A 14,984-nucleotide genomic window follows, 5' to 3' on the forward strand; every position below is an offset into this window, starting at 1 on the left:
GCTGAAGTTTGAGGTACCTTACAAATATCCAAGTAAAGACATTAAGTAGTTATATATGACTGACGGTCCAAAAGAGGCTACGACTAGAAATGGCTAAGTCCTCAGACTAGAAATGGCACTTGGAGCACGGGTCTGGACGAGGTCACTTGGAGAGTGAATGCAGACAGAAGAGGGGGGATAGCTGTGTCCCCCCGATGACTCCAGTACCCAGGGTTCAGAGGAATGGCCAGGGAGGTATCTGGAGAGCCAAGAGAGTGGCGGCCCTTAAACTAAGGAGGGAGTGATCAGCTGTGTCCAGAACTGCTAATGGGCTGGGTAAGATGGGAGTGAGAATTGAACATTCCATTTGCTACGGTGGAGCTGTGGTGATGGTGATAACAACAGTTTTGGTGGAGTAGTGGGGGCAGAGGCCTCAAGGAGTTCAGAAGAGAACAGAAGGAAGGAGAGACAGGGAGACTATAAGCAACTCTCTCAAGTTTAGCTGTAAAGGAAAGCAGAAAAATGGGGGTAGCGGCTAGAAGGAAACACAGGGACGGCAAGGGCCTCTGAGACAGGGGCTGGTACAGAGCGTTTAACGCTGGTGGGGATGGCCCACGATGCCGCTTTCTCTACAGGACCACCTAACTCTCTGTGAACTATACTCCTTTTACTGCAGATACCTCAAGGTTAAGAATGGGTCTGTAGAAGAAGCAGAGCTACTCTGACTTCTCCTGGTTCTATTAACTGGCTCTCCCCCTATTCACTGGACAAGTATTTTCTACACATCAGTACTAGGTGGATAAAGCCACCAAGATCCTTATCCTTATAGAGCTCCACTTTAACAGGAGCGAGGCAAGCAGGCAACATTACTACAATGAATTAACGGTCAAGCTTATGGAAGTACATGGTTAACAAGGTACAGGACAGCAGCACACGGGAGGAACATCCAGCGGCTTGGTTAACTGATCAGGGGAGGCTTCTTAGAGAAAGTACTAAGCAGGCAGAACCTGAAGGACAAGGATAGAAGAGGAAAATCAAGCAGGAGCAATCAAAACATGCAGCACACTGTAAATTAGTGTGGACTTAGCTGGAGGCAACAGGGAGCCATTAAGATATTTTAAAGCAGAAGAGTGCCATTTGGGAGATTTGGCTGCAGTGTGTATCAAGGGGTTGGGGAGAGGCAGAAAACCAATACTGATGCAGTGGCATCAGAAGGGAGAGGTTGGCTACCTACACTGAGAGATGGAAACGGAAAGAAGCAGAAGAGGCAGAAAAAAAAGCGGTCAGATCATGGAGATACGCTACCAGAGTCCTGTAAACAAACTTGGTGACTGCCTGGATACAGGGGACAAGGAAGGGTTTTAAAAGCCAACCTTTTCACACTCTGCACATGCAAAGTATTAATGCAAGCTCAGTGATTCCGTCCTAGTCCTCCTGCTGTTTCCTAGGAGTATCGGTCTTCCTTTTTCCCCATCTACCGCTACCATCCACTAGCAATTAAGGTTTCTGCCTCTAAACGGACACCAGCCTTCTTTCCTCCAGACATATTTCTTAAATTGCATGAGGTTTCCTCAAACTGGGAAACCAGTCATTTGATGGTAGTAATGTATTTCAAATTAGGAGCTAACTCCCTTTCCAAATACATTTTCAGCAAAGACCCAGCACACTGCTAAAAAAAATCAAAATGAGACAACAGAAATGAAAATAACATCTCTAAGACTCAAAAATTTCTTTATACAGTTCATTTTTAGCCAAAATCCATGGCTTCTTTTAATGGAAGTATTTTTTCTATGATTGGTAAACAATCCCAGATTTAAAACTGCCCAAAGTAATATGAACCAAAATGTGCACGGCTCTATGAACCAAAGCGTGGCCACACTCGAGGTCTGGTGAGTTTTAAACATAAACAGTGGTTTGGGAAACACAAGGAAGAGTCTGAACTGTTTGCTCAGTAATAGAGACTACTTTCTGAGGACCAAACAGAACGTGCAGGAGAAGCTGACAACCACAAGGTACGGAACCAATCAAATACTGACCAGCTGCACCACAAGCAGGCAAAATATTAAGTATCTTTTTTTCACAGGACCTGATGCTGTATCAGGAAAAAATAACTGTCCTAAATTACTGAATGGGAGCGGGGACTGTTGGATTGTTAATTCTGCCACTAATAGTAGTAAGGTTCTTTAGTATTTTTGCTGTTGCTCAAACAAACGTCTTAGCAAACCTCCTGTTGGCAGGCAGAACTTTTTTTTATAGGGCCCTGGGAAATACATTTGTCTATTCTGGCTTCGTAAGATGCCACAGAAAATTACAATCCTTTACGAATGTCATCCCCACAAACAGTGCTAATAAAATGATTATAAAAGGCATTCACAGTATTTTGCTGGGTTTTTTTTTTCTGCAAATGTTTTTTGAAAGAGTCACAGCCTGTATTTTGAAAGCTGCCTGTTTGGGTCACTACGAACTCTTGAGCAAGCCCGGTCTGTTGCATGAATTTGCCACACAACAAATTAAGACACACACCGTCCCCCTCACTTCTACTGGCAAGAGTCTCGACATGGTGTCTCAACGGCACCAGGCACAGGGCAATCTGCCTTCCCAAGTAACATTCAATCCCCGTCTCTGGGAATTCTTACATCGTGGAGGACCTAGAATATGAATTCTCAGAAGGGGCTCTAAAGAAGAAAAATTTGTGGGGAGAAACATGAAGAGATAAAGTAGGAATTTAAATTCTAAGAAAAAAACCAGAAACTTTTCATTCTATATACTTTTCATTCTGATATATAAAATCAAAGGTGCTTGATATGTTTTAGTGAGCTTTTAATTAAAGTAAAAAACGTAAAGAAAAGTATAGCAAGGTGAGATGTCTACAGAGTAAATACACTGATGTGCTCATCCCAACCCAGCGATGGACTAGTATTGGCACCCCAGAGGCCCCTCCTGTCCCTGCCAGTAAATACAATCACACGGTATGTTTCATTTTATTTTAACCAGGGAATAACTTCATTTTTAACAAGGAAGGTCTTCAATGATTTTTTGAAGGGGAGGTGAGACGTGTAAGGCTCAACTTGCCACATTAAATCCAGGCGACCTTTCTGCTGTTTAACCCTTTATGGTTACTGGATGATTCTCAGAGGGCGTTCCAAGGAGATACAAAGTCAAAGTAACTGGTGGCAATGTATACCCGAATCATACGGGTCCAAAACCCAAGCTTACCTTCCACAGAATCTCTCATATTTGCAGAGGTGGAATCTGGCTCACTTGTCTTCAGCTGTATGTCTTCAGTTTTGTTTGCTTTGTTTTTATTTTCTTGGGATTTCTTCTTCCCTGAAACACAGTATTTATTTGTTTTGTTCGTTCAGTCACTCATTATTATCCTGAATTCTTGGGGACAATTACTAATTCAAACACAGCAAACTGTATATTTCTAGGCAATTATCACCCCAGATTCCTGAAGAAAGACAATGAATATGAATACTTTTAAGTTATGTCGAAGACAAGGAACCCATAAATCCTATATTTTTGAGAATCTCGAGTAACAGTTCCCCTCCTAGCTATAATAGCTATCAAACTAATATGTAAAATACTCTAAAAAAGTTAACAACACTGATGTAACAGGAAAATTAGATAAGAGCACTAATTTCAACACCACACAAATAATAGGAACTGGCAGAAGTCTAGATATTTGTAAGAAGCACATTAGAGAAACATAACATGTTATAACTTGGGCCCTTTTAGTTAAGACATTATTCAGACTTGTCAAAGTAAAACAACAGAAGCAGAGATGTTGCTGAATGGCAAGGGATGCTCCCATGCACCACGGTTTAAATATCAAGTGCACAGTAACTCTGGATAATTCACTGTCAGCCCGCATGGCACTCTGAGGGTCCCAGGTCCAGCACAATTCAGCATTTCATTAACAACTCGCAGAATGAAGTCAGGAAACACTAACTGCATTCCAAGTGGCAACACAGTTCAGAAGATAAGACTGAAATGCAACACATATCTGATGAGCTGGAAAAATGAACTAAAGTCACCGAGATATTCAACATGGAAAAACAATTCTCTGTGGAAGTACTAATACTGAAGGCTTGGAAGCTCAGTCTCTTTGGGATTTAGTCAGAATCTGCGACCTTGTTCCACTTTTTCCATTCTACGTTTCTTACTCCTGGTGGCTGTTGGTTTTCCGTTTCAGATTCAGAGTAAGTCCCTTTCCATCTCCCCAAACCTTCCTTCTCTTTCTGCAACGCTCTCCCCAGCCAGGCCCCAAATAGCTCTCAGAGCTGTCCTTTCTCTTTCAGAACAAGCCTCCTGACACCTTTATCTCTGGTCTAGTAAAACGACAAACTAGAAACCACTCAGAGCTTCTGGAAAATGGTATTCTCCTTAACAGAGAATCACTAGAGAGGGGAATAATTAACTAAAATACAGACAACAGATGAAAATGAGGTCAGAGATACAAAATACCACCACTGCAAAGATCAGGATTAAAAACAGAAACATCAATTACAATACAAAGCAAATATTAACCTTAAAAAACATCCCCAGATTTTGATAAATACTTGAGATGCAAACAAGAAAAATAAAGTATAGAGTACTTAATAATCAGCCATTTAATTTGTCAGTCTTAAAAAACAAATTCTAAAATACCATTTTAAATCCCTAACTCTTCAGCCTGTTAAAAAAAAAAAAAAGCTGTTTTTTTGCAATTATATAAAACCTTCAAATTCCTGATAACAACACACCAATCCGTTCACTTCTAAAGGCAGCTGAAGTGGAACCCAGGACACAAGCATATACTTCACTGGAACCACACACTCTGGTGGAAACAGAAGCTGAGAGTCTGCCTGGAGATGGCCCATTCGAGTCTCCAGGTGGAAGGGTTATAAACCAATCCCCTCTGCAAGGGGCAAGGACATGAATACACCTTTTCATATTGTAAGAAGTAACCTCCTCTTTCAAGTCTTTCTCCCTTTGTCAACTTAATAGCACTTAGCCTAAATCTAATGATGACAAAGGCTCTTGAAAACTACAGCTGTGTTTTAAGGGAATTGGATTCAACCAGTTTTCTTATCCTCATGATGATATATGCCCTTCCTTGTCTGTGATGCCCCGCCCACATCAGACTGCTGGTAGCAAACAATGCAAATATAAATGATTACCTAGCTATTAACATAATTGCTCTAGCAAGTGCAGTTCCTGTCTGATGAGGTTCACAGAAAGGGCTCCTAGTGCCCACAGACACCTGATTCAAAAGTTATATTCAGACAGTTTTTTCCCTGGATCAAAACCCCCAAATTTTTATATCAGTACCACCTCATGTACCCCAAACAGGACAAACGAATGTGACCCTTTTCTTTTTTTTAACTAACCTCTTACTTTCTACTTGGTACAGGTATGAACTTTCGAAATAAGTAAAACTGGAGGTGTAAACCCTACCTCTTATGCATAAACCTTAAATACTTTTTTTTAAGTCACACTGTAAATATAACAGAAAAACAGATGTCAATTTGTTGTAATACAATCCCTTGCAAAAGCAATTCAAAAAATTTCCTGAAACCTATCAAGTGCTATATGAACCTGGTAGCAGGTTGTACAAAAAAAATAAACTGGCCTATATGTATAAATAGACTATTAAATAAGTAAAATTTCTAGATTTACATAAAGCAAAGCACAACTTGAACAGTACCTTTCATTAATATGTACTAAGAATGAAATCATATAACTAAAAGGTAAAAGTGCTATTTTTAGTTTTATTCCCTGAATAAAAGAATATTAGAACACCTAGCTGATACTGAATGTCAAATGCCTTATTTTTAGACTCTCCAAACCTAAGCAGTGAGAAGCTGTACCACCCTCAGATCCCCCCACCCCCGTGCCACCCCTGGTATCCTCTTTAAACACCAGGACCAGGAAAGCCTGATCTGCGCCCTGGGAAGACACGCCACTTGCGGGACATGTGCATTCTACTCGGAGGACAAACAAGAGTACCCACCACAGGCTGCTACAAGCGTCCCGACCACAGCACGCCTGACATCTGGGGAGATCACTCGCTGCTGTGGGGCTGTCTGAAGCATCAGAGGACGCTCAGAAGCATCACTGACCTCCACCCACTAGATGCCAATAGCATGCCCCTCCTTCTACCTGTGACGAGCAAGTGTCTCCAGACGTGGCCTATGTCTCACCCGAAAGGAGGGAGGGGTTGTCTCTCTACATTAAGAACCACTGGGCTAAACCAATACGGGGCTCCACAGTCTACATATTTATAAACATTTTTTAAGTATTCGAGTAACACTAATACACCAATTCTAAAAACCAAGAAATGGAACAATTAAATTTACCTCCTGAGTGCCTCTGGTGAACACTGATAGACTTAGTTTACGATGAAAATGAGTCTATCATGAATATAATCATCACTCATTCATGGAATTGAGATTATCTGATACATAAAGTGATTTTCTCAATCTTTATCAGAATCATCTAATACCTGAGTTACTTCCCATTAGGAGTGTAGACTAGAGATGAAGGGGCTACTGAAATCACCTGTCCTACCTGCTATTTTTTCTGAGAGAAACTGAAGACCAGGGTCCCAAGGGGACTGACTGATCAATCTATGACAGAAGTCTGAACCCGGGTATCCTGACTCACACTTAGGTAGGCCGAGTGTCACTCACAAAGCCAAATACTGTAATAACACCCGGTGGCACCTGCTATATTTCCTTAAATCAATACATTTTCCCCCCTGATACTTGGTTTTCGTTCTATATGCAATCAAATTAAAAGAAAACAAAACCAAAAACAACTCATAACCAAAAACAACCTGTAAGGACTTTTACAAAGGGAGGGAGATGTGTTAGTTCCTGTCTGTGAGGCAAGAGGTGCCTGGAGAACTGGTCCGGCAGAGCCGCTGGGAGCCTGGTAAGTACACGTGTGCACTTACCCTCAGGTTCCTGAAGGGTCCTACATAGAGGCTCTGCCAGCTGCGTGCTCCAGATGGTCTAAACAAGAAAGATACAGGAATGAAACACAAGGAAAGTGGAATGCAGACAATGACAAAGAACATAATGAAGGACAGGACAAAACTTCATGTATATAAGGAAAAGAAATACACACATAAAGATGAAGAAAACTGAATGAAAACAGAAGGAAAGCAGCAGTTATCCACTGCAGCAAGGTTCTCCCCCCACCACCCTCCCCCAAATAATAATCTTTGGTTCTTAGTTGGGGATCGGATGTGGTATACTTACTCTCAGGCCTATCCCATGCCCATGTTGTAAAACTGATGCCCTTACCACTTAAGTGCCATTCTGCTAGACGGCCCGAAAGTCCCAATCCATGCCTCTCATTTTACAGACCCCAAGGACCACAGACATGAAGTCATCGGCTAGAGGTCACACAACTGAAGTATCTCTAGAGGAGTCAGAATTAAAACCCAACCACGACGATACCGAAAGTGCTCTACTACATAAAATTAGTTCTTCAGAACAATAATGCATAATATAAACATTCTTTACAAAGCACTTTATATCCATTATTTCACTCGTTTTCAACGGCAAATGAAAGTAAAGTGATATAAAGACTTTCATTACATCTAAAGAAAAGGAATGATCAAGTTGGAATGGAGATTTTTTTTCCAGTTCAATTTTATCTTATGCCAGAAGCAAGTTATCAGTCAACAGCACGGAACCCCAATCTGAGCAAATATGTTCAATAATATCAATAAAATTGGATTTTCTAGAGAAACAGCTACCATATAGAGAAATCAGACGGCCACAATGACTACATTTTAAAGACAACATGTGGCATTACGCTGCTGGTGCCTGCAATGCAAGGTGCAAAACCAAAATCGCCTAAAGCATCACATGAATAATTTAAGTTCTGGACTATTTTCTACTCTTCTGATGAGCTAGACAGACACCAGGAAATTCTAAAGAATAATGTTTCAGTTAAAAATGTTCAGGCATCAGAGAGAATGCAAAATTCTAGAAGGCCTGCTCAAGTTACATTAAAAATTCATCACAACAGTGAAGGCTCATGCATTTGGTGATTGAAATGAATTAAATTTAGAACCATATGTAACTCTACGTGCACTGCCTGCCTCCTCACTGGGGAGCTACCCCACTCTGAAGCTTAAAATCAGAATTCAGTATCAGTGCACGGAAGCAGGTCCAGCCCATCTTTGTCTGGGGAGCTTACCGTCTTACTCAGATGCAAAGATGATTCCAAACCAGGCAAGACCCACAGTCACACCATGAAAGGTCATCAAGGAAATAGGCTGACCTGAACAGGGACCAACCCTGACCCCCCAGAGGGTGGGTGTGCCTGCTGCCTCCAGTTCCTCACTCACTCAGCCCTTCATCCATGCAACGGAACTTTCATCCTCTCTTCGCTACCGGAACTCCACTCGGACGGTTACCTCTGATCTTGTAATCACAAAACCCCTAATTTCTTTATCTGCCCCCAAGTCTCTCTTTGGCATTTGACAGTCTGATCAGTTTGATGGGCTTAACATCTTAACATCCCTCTCCCGAGCCTTATGACATTACCATCTAGACTGTCCTCCTTCTGTGACCATTCTATGGCAAAAATCTTTCTCTTCTATCTTGAAATGAGAGGCTCCCACATAGGAAATCTGAAGACTAGACGCATGCTTTCACACAAGGCTGAAGAAAGGCTTCAACAAAGTATTCAGCTAAGCAGAGGATACAGATCTTAGAGATGACAACAGACATGGAATAATGGAATTAATGGGCTGTATTAAAAGGTAAGAGAGAGAAGAACCCTAGGATTTGAAGTAGAAAGAGCCTTGAAGACGGTTTAACCGAACTTCACAAACACACTTCTCTGAGCTTTCTCTCATTTACAAGAACTGCCTAAAATCTCACAGCAAGTTTGTAGTAAAACTGGGACTTTTATTCCCATCCAACTCACCATTCTATCCACCGTGTTCTAACAGCCTTGTTAGTGACACTTTGTGGGTTCCAATTTCACCCTTGAAAAGAATTAACAGTGCCATATGCATTTCAGGCAAGTCTGAGAAATTCATCATGAACGTACAAAGTCATTATGCATCTTTTTCAATATCTGAAAGGCAAGGGAGTGGTTTTCACGACAGCAAGCCCCAAACAAGATGAAAAGCTTAACTGGGGAAAAAGCATAAAGTTCATGTTAAATGACTTCTTCATAGGATTAAAAAAAAAAAACCCACAAACAAACAAGATCTCTAGCAGATCAGGTAGTAAGGAAGGGGAACCAATGGACAACAGCAAAACTGTTAGCTGTAAGAATAGCCAAAATGATGCTGTGTGAGCTCCTTGAGGGTGGTCAGAGTTAGACCTCAGCACTGTTTCACATCTGGTTTAACATTCTGCAGTGGGTGTGATGAGTAGAGGGAAAAGAAGCTGGAAACGGATATACAAAACTAGGCTTTCCACGAAGAATAACAGGTCATTTCAATAATCTTCATTTTTTTTGTTGTTTTTTGTTTGTTTTTGGGCTGTGCCACGCGGCACGTGGGATCTCAGTTCCCCGACCAGGGATCGAACCTGTGCCCCCTGCAGTGGAAGCGCAGAGTCTGAACCACTGGATCACCAGGGGAGTCCTTTCATGTATTCTTTAAAAAAAAAAAGAAAAAGATACTGAGTTTACTACCCTGGAAGTCATCAGAAGGAAACCTGTGGCAGCAGGCCACACGTGAGAAACTGCAACCAGAAAGGCTTCCCTGTGTAAAGGTCGACAATGTCACCACACACGCAAGAACGTGTTTATCAGATGATCAGAAGTGGCCGTTACAACTGGCCAAGGTGAGACCAGTGGGTAAACAAACCACTTGTGGCCTTAGCCCCATCAGTCCACTGTGTTTCAAAGAGAGGAATTTAAAGCAGTAAGATGCTGCAACAGTTGGTTTTTACGAAAGTGATACGCTATACATTTTCTACAGATTTTTTTCACACAGAAAATAACCTTGAAATGTACCTGGTAGTAAAAACTTCTGTTATGCTGCTTGGGCAAAATTTCAAATCTTTTTCTGTAGTTAAACTCCTCACCAAGAGCTGTCTGCAATCCCGGAGGCAAATTATAAAAATAAAACCTCTCTGGTTTTAAGTTGCTCATGGTATTAAAACAGGACTCTAGGCTTTGCTTCAACAGAAACAATGGAACAAAGTTCTGGATTTTTCAGCGCTGCAGATCACAGTATAAATTCCTGGAATGCTTGCAGCCCGAGTGAGGGATGGGGGGGGCGGGGGAGCGGGGCACAGTCTTTGCTGCTGTGGAGGCTCTGGCTCCCTGCCTCTTCCAAATGTCAGGCTGATGGAAGAACAGCGATCACATCTGAAGGGAGTTTTTAATTTCTTTTTTAAAAAAGGCTTTTAGTGGCTTTGACTGGATAATTCCAAACACTAGAAATGGTTCCCCAAATAAACTTCAGTAACTTCAAATTAAGAAAGCTTCAAATTTCCTTACGCTCTTGGGAACCTCAAAAAGTCTTGTGGCATAAACAAAATGTTAGAGACTAATTAAATACCTCTGAAACTTAAACAAGCTGCTAGCCTGTTCTGTTTTACAATCATTTTAATTTCTCAAGTTCTTCTCATGGATTTTCAGTAGCCTTTATTTTACAGGAAAAAAAAATGTATCTAAAGTCTGAAAACCTTACATATAGAAAGTGAATTGGCAACTGCAAAGTAAAGAACTTAATTCAAAGTTCAGGTGTCAGTCCCCTGTGGCCAAACAAACCAGGCCTGGGCGCTGTGCAGGCAGGTGGTCCGTTACAAGTGCCTGCGACCCTAAAACACAGGGGACAGCCACACCCTCGAGAATTGGTCAGTCTCAGCAAAAGGAAAGTCTATTTTCTCCTCCCAAAGCCCATGATAAGTTTTACAATGCTATACCCTGATGAATTAATTACAAAACTTAGTTTAAAAATACTTTCAGGAAGTAAAATCTAGATATAAATCTGAGGCAACACAATTGCAACATGTAAAATTCATCCTTTACATTTGTATACAGAAATGCCCACAGGAACAACGGTCAAGCCATAACACCAATTAATAAAATCAGGCTAAAATTTATCCACAGATGTAAACCAAAAGGATCTGCATTAAGATGTTGGCAGGTGGCTCCTGGTGACAAGATTATTGATGAGGGTAGGATACCTGTTTCTCCATCTGTTTGTATTTTCTAATTTTTCTAGATGAACATTTGGTTACATGCTGCAAAAAATAAATGATTTTTTAAAAAGAAATACCTACAAAAGCAAAATTAATGAGACAAGAGAAAATGTTTCTTTTGGCTGAGATTAACGTATGCAATTTTACATCAGTACCGTTTGAAAAAGGCCTCAACTTTCCACTTTGCCTGCACAGCAAAAAGTATTGAAGTGGGGCATCCCTGGTGGCGCAGTGGTCGAGAGTCCGCCTGCCGATACAGGGGACGCGGGTTCGTGCCCCGGTCCGGGAAGATCCCACGTGCCGCAGAGCGGCTGGGCCCGTGAGCCATGGCCGCTGAGCCTGCGCTCCGCAATGATAGAGGCCACAACAGTGAGAGGCCCGCGTACCGCAAAAAAAAAAAAAAAAAGTATTGAAGTGTTTCTCTTTTCCATCTCCTACCTGTACCCCGCAGCAGTGTCCAGAATGCACTCTCCCCAGGAACACCAAATCCACAACAGAGATACAGTGACATTTGGGGTTTAAAATACATTTGACCCTTGAACAGCACAGGGGGGGTTCAGGACATTGACCCTCTACAAAGTTGAAAATTTCTGTATGACTTGTAGTCAGCCCCCCGTATACGCGGCTCCTCCCTAGCTGGGTTTCTGCATCCTCGGATTCAACCAACCTCAGATCATTGAGTACTGCACTATTCATTACTGAAAACCATCTGCATATAAGGGGAACCCTGTAGTTCAAACCCATGTTGTTCAGGGTCAACTGTATTCATAACAGACATTATTAAATAGCTCTAACTGCTTAAGCATTCACATGACCACTGTGAGCCTTTTGGTATATATCCTTCAATTCTCTTTGCCACGCACCACATTACTTCAAACAAAAAATTGATTTGTCTCCTCCTTTTGAAAAGCCACACACCCCCTATTCTTTTTCTTGTTTCAATGTACTTGGTTACCATACCCATAATTATTTAAGTCAAAAATCTAACTTAAACAATCACCCTGAGTACCTCCCAGGTATAAGCTGAGGGTCAATGTCTTGGCAGTCAACTCTGATCACCATGAGAGTCTTGTTCACTAGCTTTTATTTTGCTTCTCCTAAAATGTAAAAATTTGGCAATGGCATTTGAATATGACACATTTTGGTAGAGGTTTAAGCAATTCATTTATAAACACAAAAGAATTTATAGCTACTACACTACCAAATCACTGGGATCTACCATGAAATGAGACGCTTTTATTCCAGTATAATTTTTAAGACTCTTCATCACTATCGCTAAATGAGCTCACTCCCTTCTGTTCAAGACCTCAACTGTCCTCCAGCCCCTTTCACGCCTGCAGATGCGCCTCTATCAGAGCGTATGAAATGACACATCTCTGCTCCCATCGGAAAAGAGGCTGGAGCTCTCCAGGGCTTAGGCATGTAGCCGGGGTAGCACAAATTCACCCCTCTGACTAACTCAAAACTGCCGAGGTTGTCTTTCAGATTCAAGAAGCAGAGAAGGAACTAAAATGTATTGTATTCTCTTCACAAAGCAATTATTTTTAAAACCACAAGTTACATATAAATTCAATTCCAGATTTTTTCTCTTACAGACCTCCACCTAAAAACAAAATCCTACTAGCCTATTTAACAACTCATCTCACCCTCACATGTATCAGCCTTTATCAGTCTACTATGAAAATTTACCCCAAGCTCATTATTCTTACTAGATAAAAAAATTTTTCCGCTACGTACTTTGTGAAGTTTCTGGAATAACAGTGAAGTAGAAGTATTCTGATCATTTTCTTGGGTGCTTATTACCCACAAGGCACTTTGTTAAGAGCTATAAGGGAACACATACATATTACTACAAAGATGTCTGCCCCAAAGAGATTTTAAATGGAAGTTATATGTCTAACTTCGTGAAAAGCAATCCCCTTTGCAAAAAAGGCCCTACTAATGTCAACAAGAAGCAAATCTTGAGTGGAAAAAATGTTCCAGAAAATGTGTATTTCATTAAAAATATAAAGAAGGGAATGAAGGAGGGAGGAAGCTGGCAGGAAGGATGGGGATGGCAGAGAGAGAGGGAGGAAGGGGGAGAGTGGGAGAGAAACAGAGAGAGAGAGAGAGAGAGAGAGAGAGAGAGAGAGAGAGAGAGAGACTGGGGGTGGGGTGATATAAATAACCATCCAGCCAGGTACAGTGAGGAGGCTCAGGGAATTGCTAGTAACCAAGCTACAAGCTACAGCCCACAGCCACGGGGCTCCAGCTCTGCTAGCAGGCTCCAGCACTGAGATCACAGCCTTTTAGAAACACTAGCTCTTACTCGGTGCTCTCCAAGGATCATCCCACAGGGTCCCGAGTTGATGCTGCTTCTCTCTTTTGCCAGTGTAGAGGTAAAATAATGCCCTCAGGCAACAAAGAAATCCAGGAGGAAGAGCTCACAAAAGGATGAGGATTTGAAACACAGCTGCCTCCTAGGCCAGTGTCCACGCTGGGAGAAGGGGTCTCACTCTCAATCCAGTCACTCACTTCACCTGCCCCCAAAGGTTCCTGTGTCACCAAGGTCACACATCTTCCCTGCAAAGAGCTGACCCCAACTAAAGTGAGACTCGGACTGGGCTCTCCCCGCTCTCCCTCCCTGGTGTTGGGGTGGCATTCTGAATAAAACAGGTCCCCAAACAACAATAGCCCACAAAACGGAAATTCACAGAACTGAAATTATATTTCGCAGCCATGGGCCAAGACATGATTAAGGAGAAGTAATCTTGTTCAGAGCAGAGGGGAACTAACTATGATACATACTGGTGATAACTACCTGATACTGTCCTAGGGAAGGGAACATGAGATAACGTGCACAAAGAACTAACTTTGCACAGTGGCTGACAGACTCAATAAATGGAATCAATTGTACGGATTACGCCCAGTAGATTCTACTAAACAAATTACAGAAATCCCACGCCTACAAGTCTAAATTGTCAGCATATGTTCCTTCTTATGAAGACAATAACATTCTGCTTCCCTAACAAATCCGAATTCATCCATTTCTTTTACTCATTTGTTCTACATCGATTCACAGGATCCCACCCAGATATCATTACAGAAATGTACAAGTCCAATGAGGACAGACGTTTAATTGAGATAAGAGAGAATTATGTCAAACACTCACTAACATCTCTATTAACATATATAAATGCTCTAACAGCGGAAGTTGCGAGTACGTCAATTTTTAAAGTCTGTAATCCACTGATTTTACGGCTTCTAAAGAACACTCTGTTCTTAATTTTTTAAGTTAAGCATACTAGTTCACTTTACTGGTTCCTAATCTTTTCGGGAAGGAATCTTAGACCTCTTTGAAAATCAGATAGCACCTAAGGCTCCTCTCCCCACACAGTCATGAAGAGCCGTAAACACAACATCTGGGGCTCAAGGATACCTGTGTTACTATGTAGTCAAGTTGTGAGTTCATGTAAATATGCATCTTGACAGGAGTACTCCTGTGTGACCCTGAAAAAGAACCCCGACTCCCCAGACTGCTCAATAAAAATACTGCACAGATAATCAGGACATTTAATAAGTACAATACATAATAAATAAAACTGACATTGTCAACTTAAATAGTAACTTCTCCGAAGAGAATGGCTCTTTCACACTTTAGTTTTGCCCTGAATTCATATCCACAAAGATGTAAAATGACAAGATTTCCTAATCTGTCATAAACAGCACTGAAATAGCTCCCACACAGTTACCTTCAAGGATGTCTGATAGTTTACTATCTAAGAAAATGTATCCAAAATTCATCCAAAATCTCACCTGCATAAAATTTCGTTGTAACAGTAGAGTCACGAGTGA

General features: G+C 41.5%; 1 protein-coding gene across 2 annotated transcripts in view; it reads right to left on the reverse strand.

Moving 5' to 3' along the window:
- PRDM2 (PR/SET domain 2) overlaps positions 1–14,984 on the reverse strand; it is a 103,468-nt gene that overhangs the window by 39,584 nt on the left and 48,900 nt on the right. Inside the window, exons 1-3 of one of the 2 annotated variants that reach the window (XM_082865249.1) lie at positions 8,911–9,062; positions 6,920–6,977; positions 3,196–3,306 (exon numbers count right to left, since the gene is read on the reverse strand). In XM_082865249.1, coding sequence (XP_082721375.1) covers positions 3,196–3,306; positions 6,920–6,977; positions 8,911–8,913 — 172 coding nt within the window. In that variant the 5' untranslated portion in view covers positions 8,914–9,062. Of the gene's footprint in view, positions 1–3,195; positions 3,307–6,919; positions 6,978–8,910; positions 9,063–14,984 lie in introns of those variants that run through there. The other variant, XM_082865250.1, reaches the window with a different exon arrangement.

This window comes from Leucopleurus acutus, assembly GCF_964270905.1.
Source record: "Leucopleurus acutus genome assembly, chromosome: 2".
In the NCBI taxonomy this organism is placed as follows: domain Eukaryota; kingdom Metazoa; phylum Chordata; class Mammalia; order Artiodactyla; family Delphinidae; genus Leucopleurus; species Leucopleurus acutus.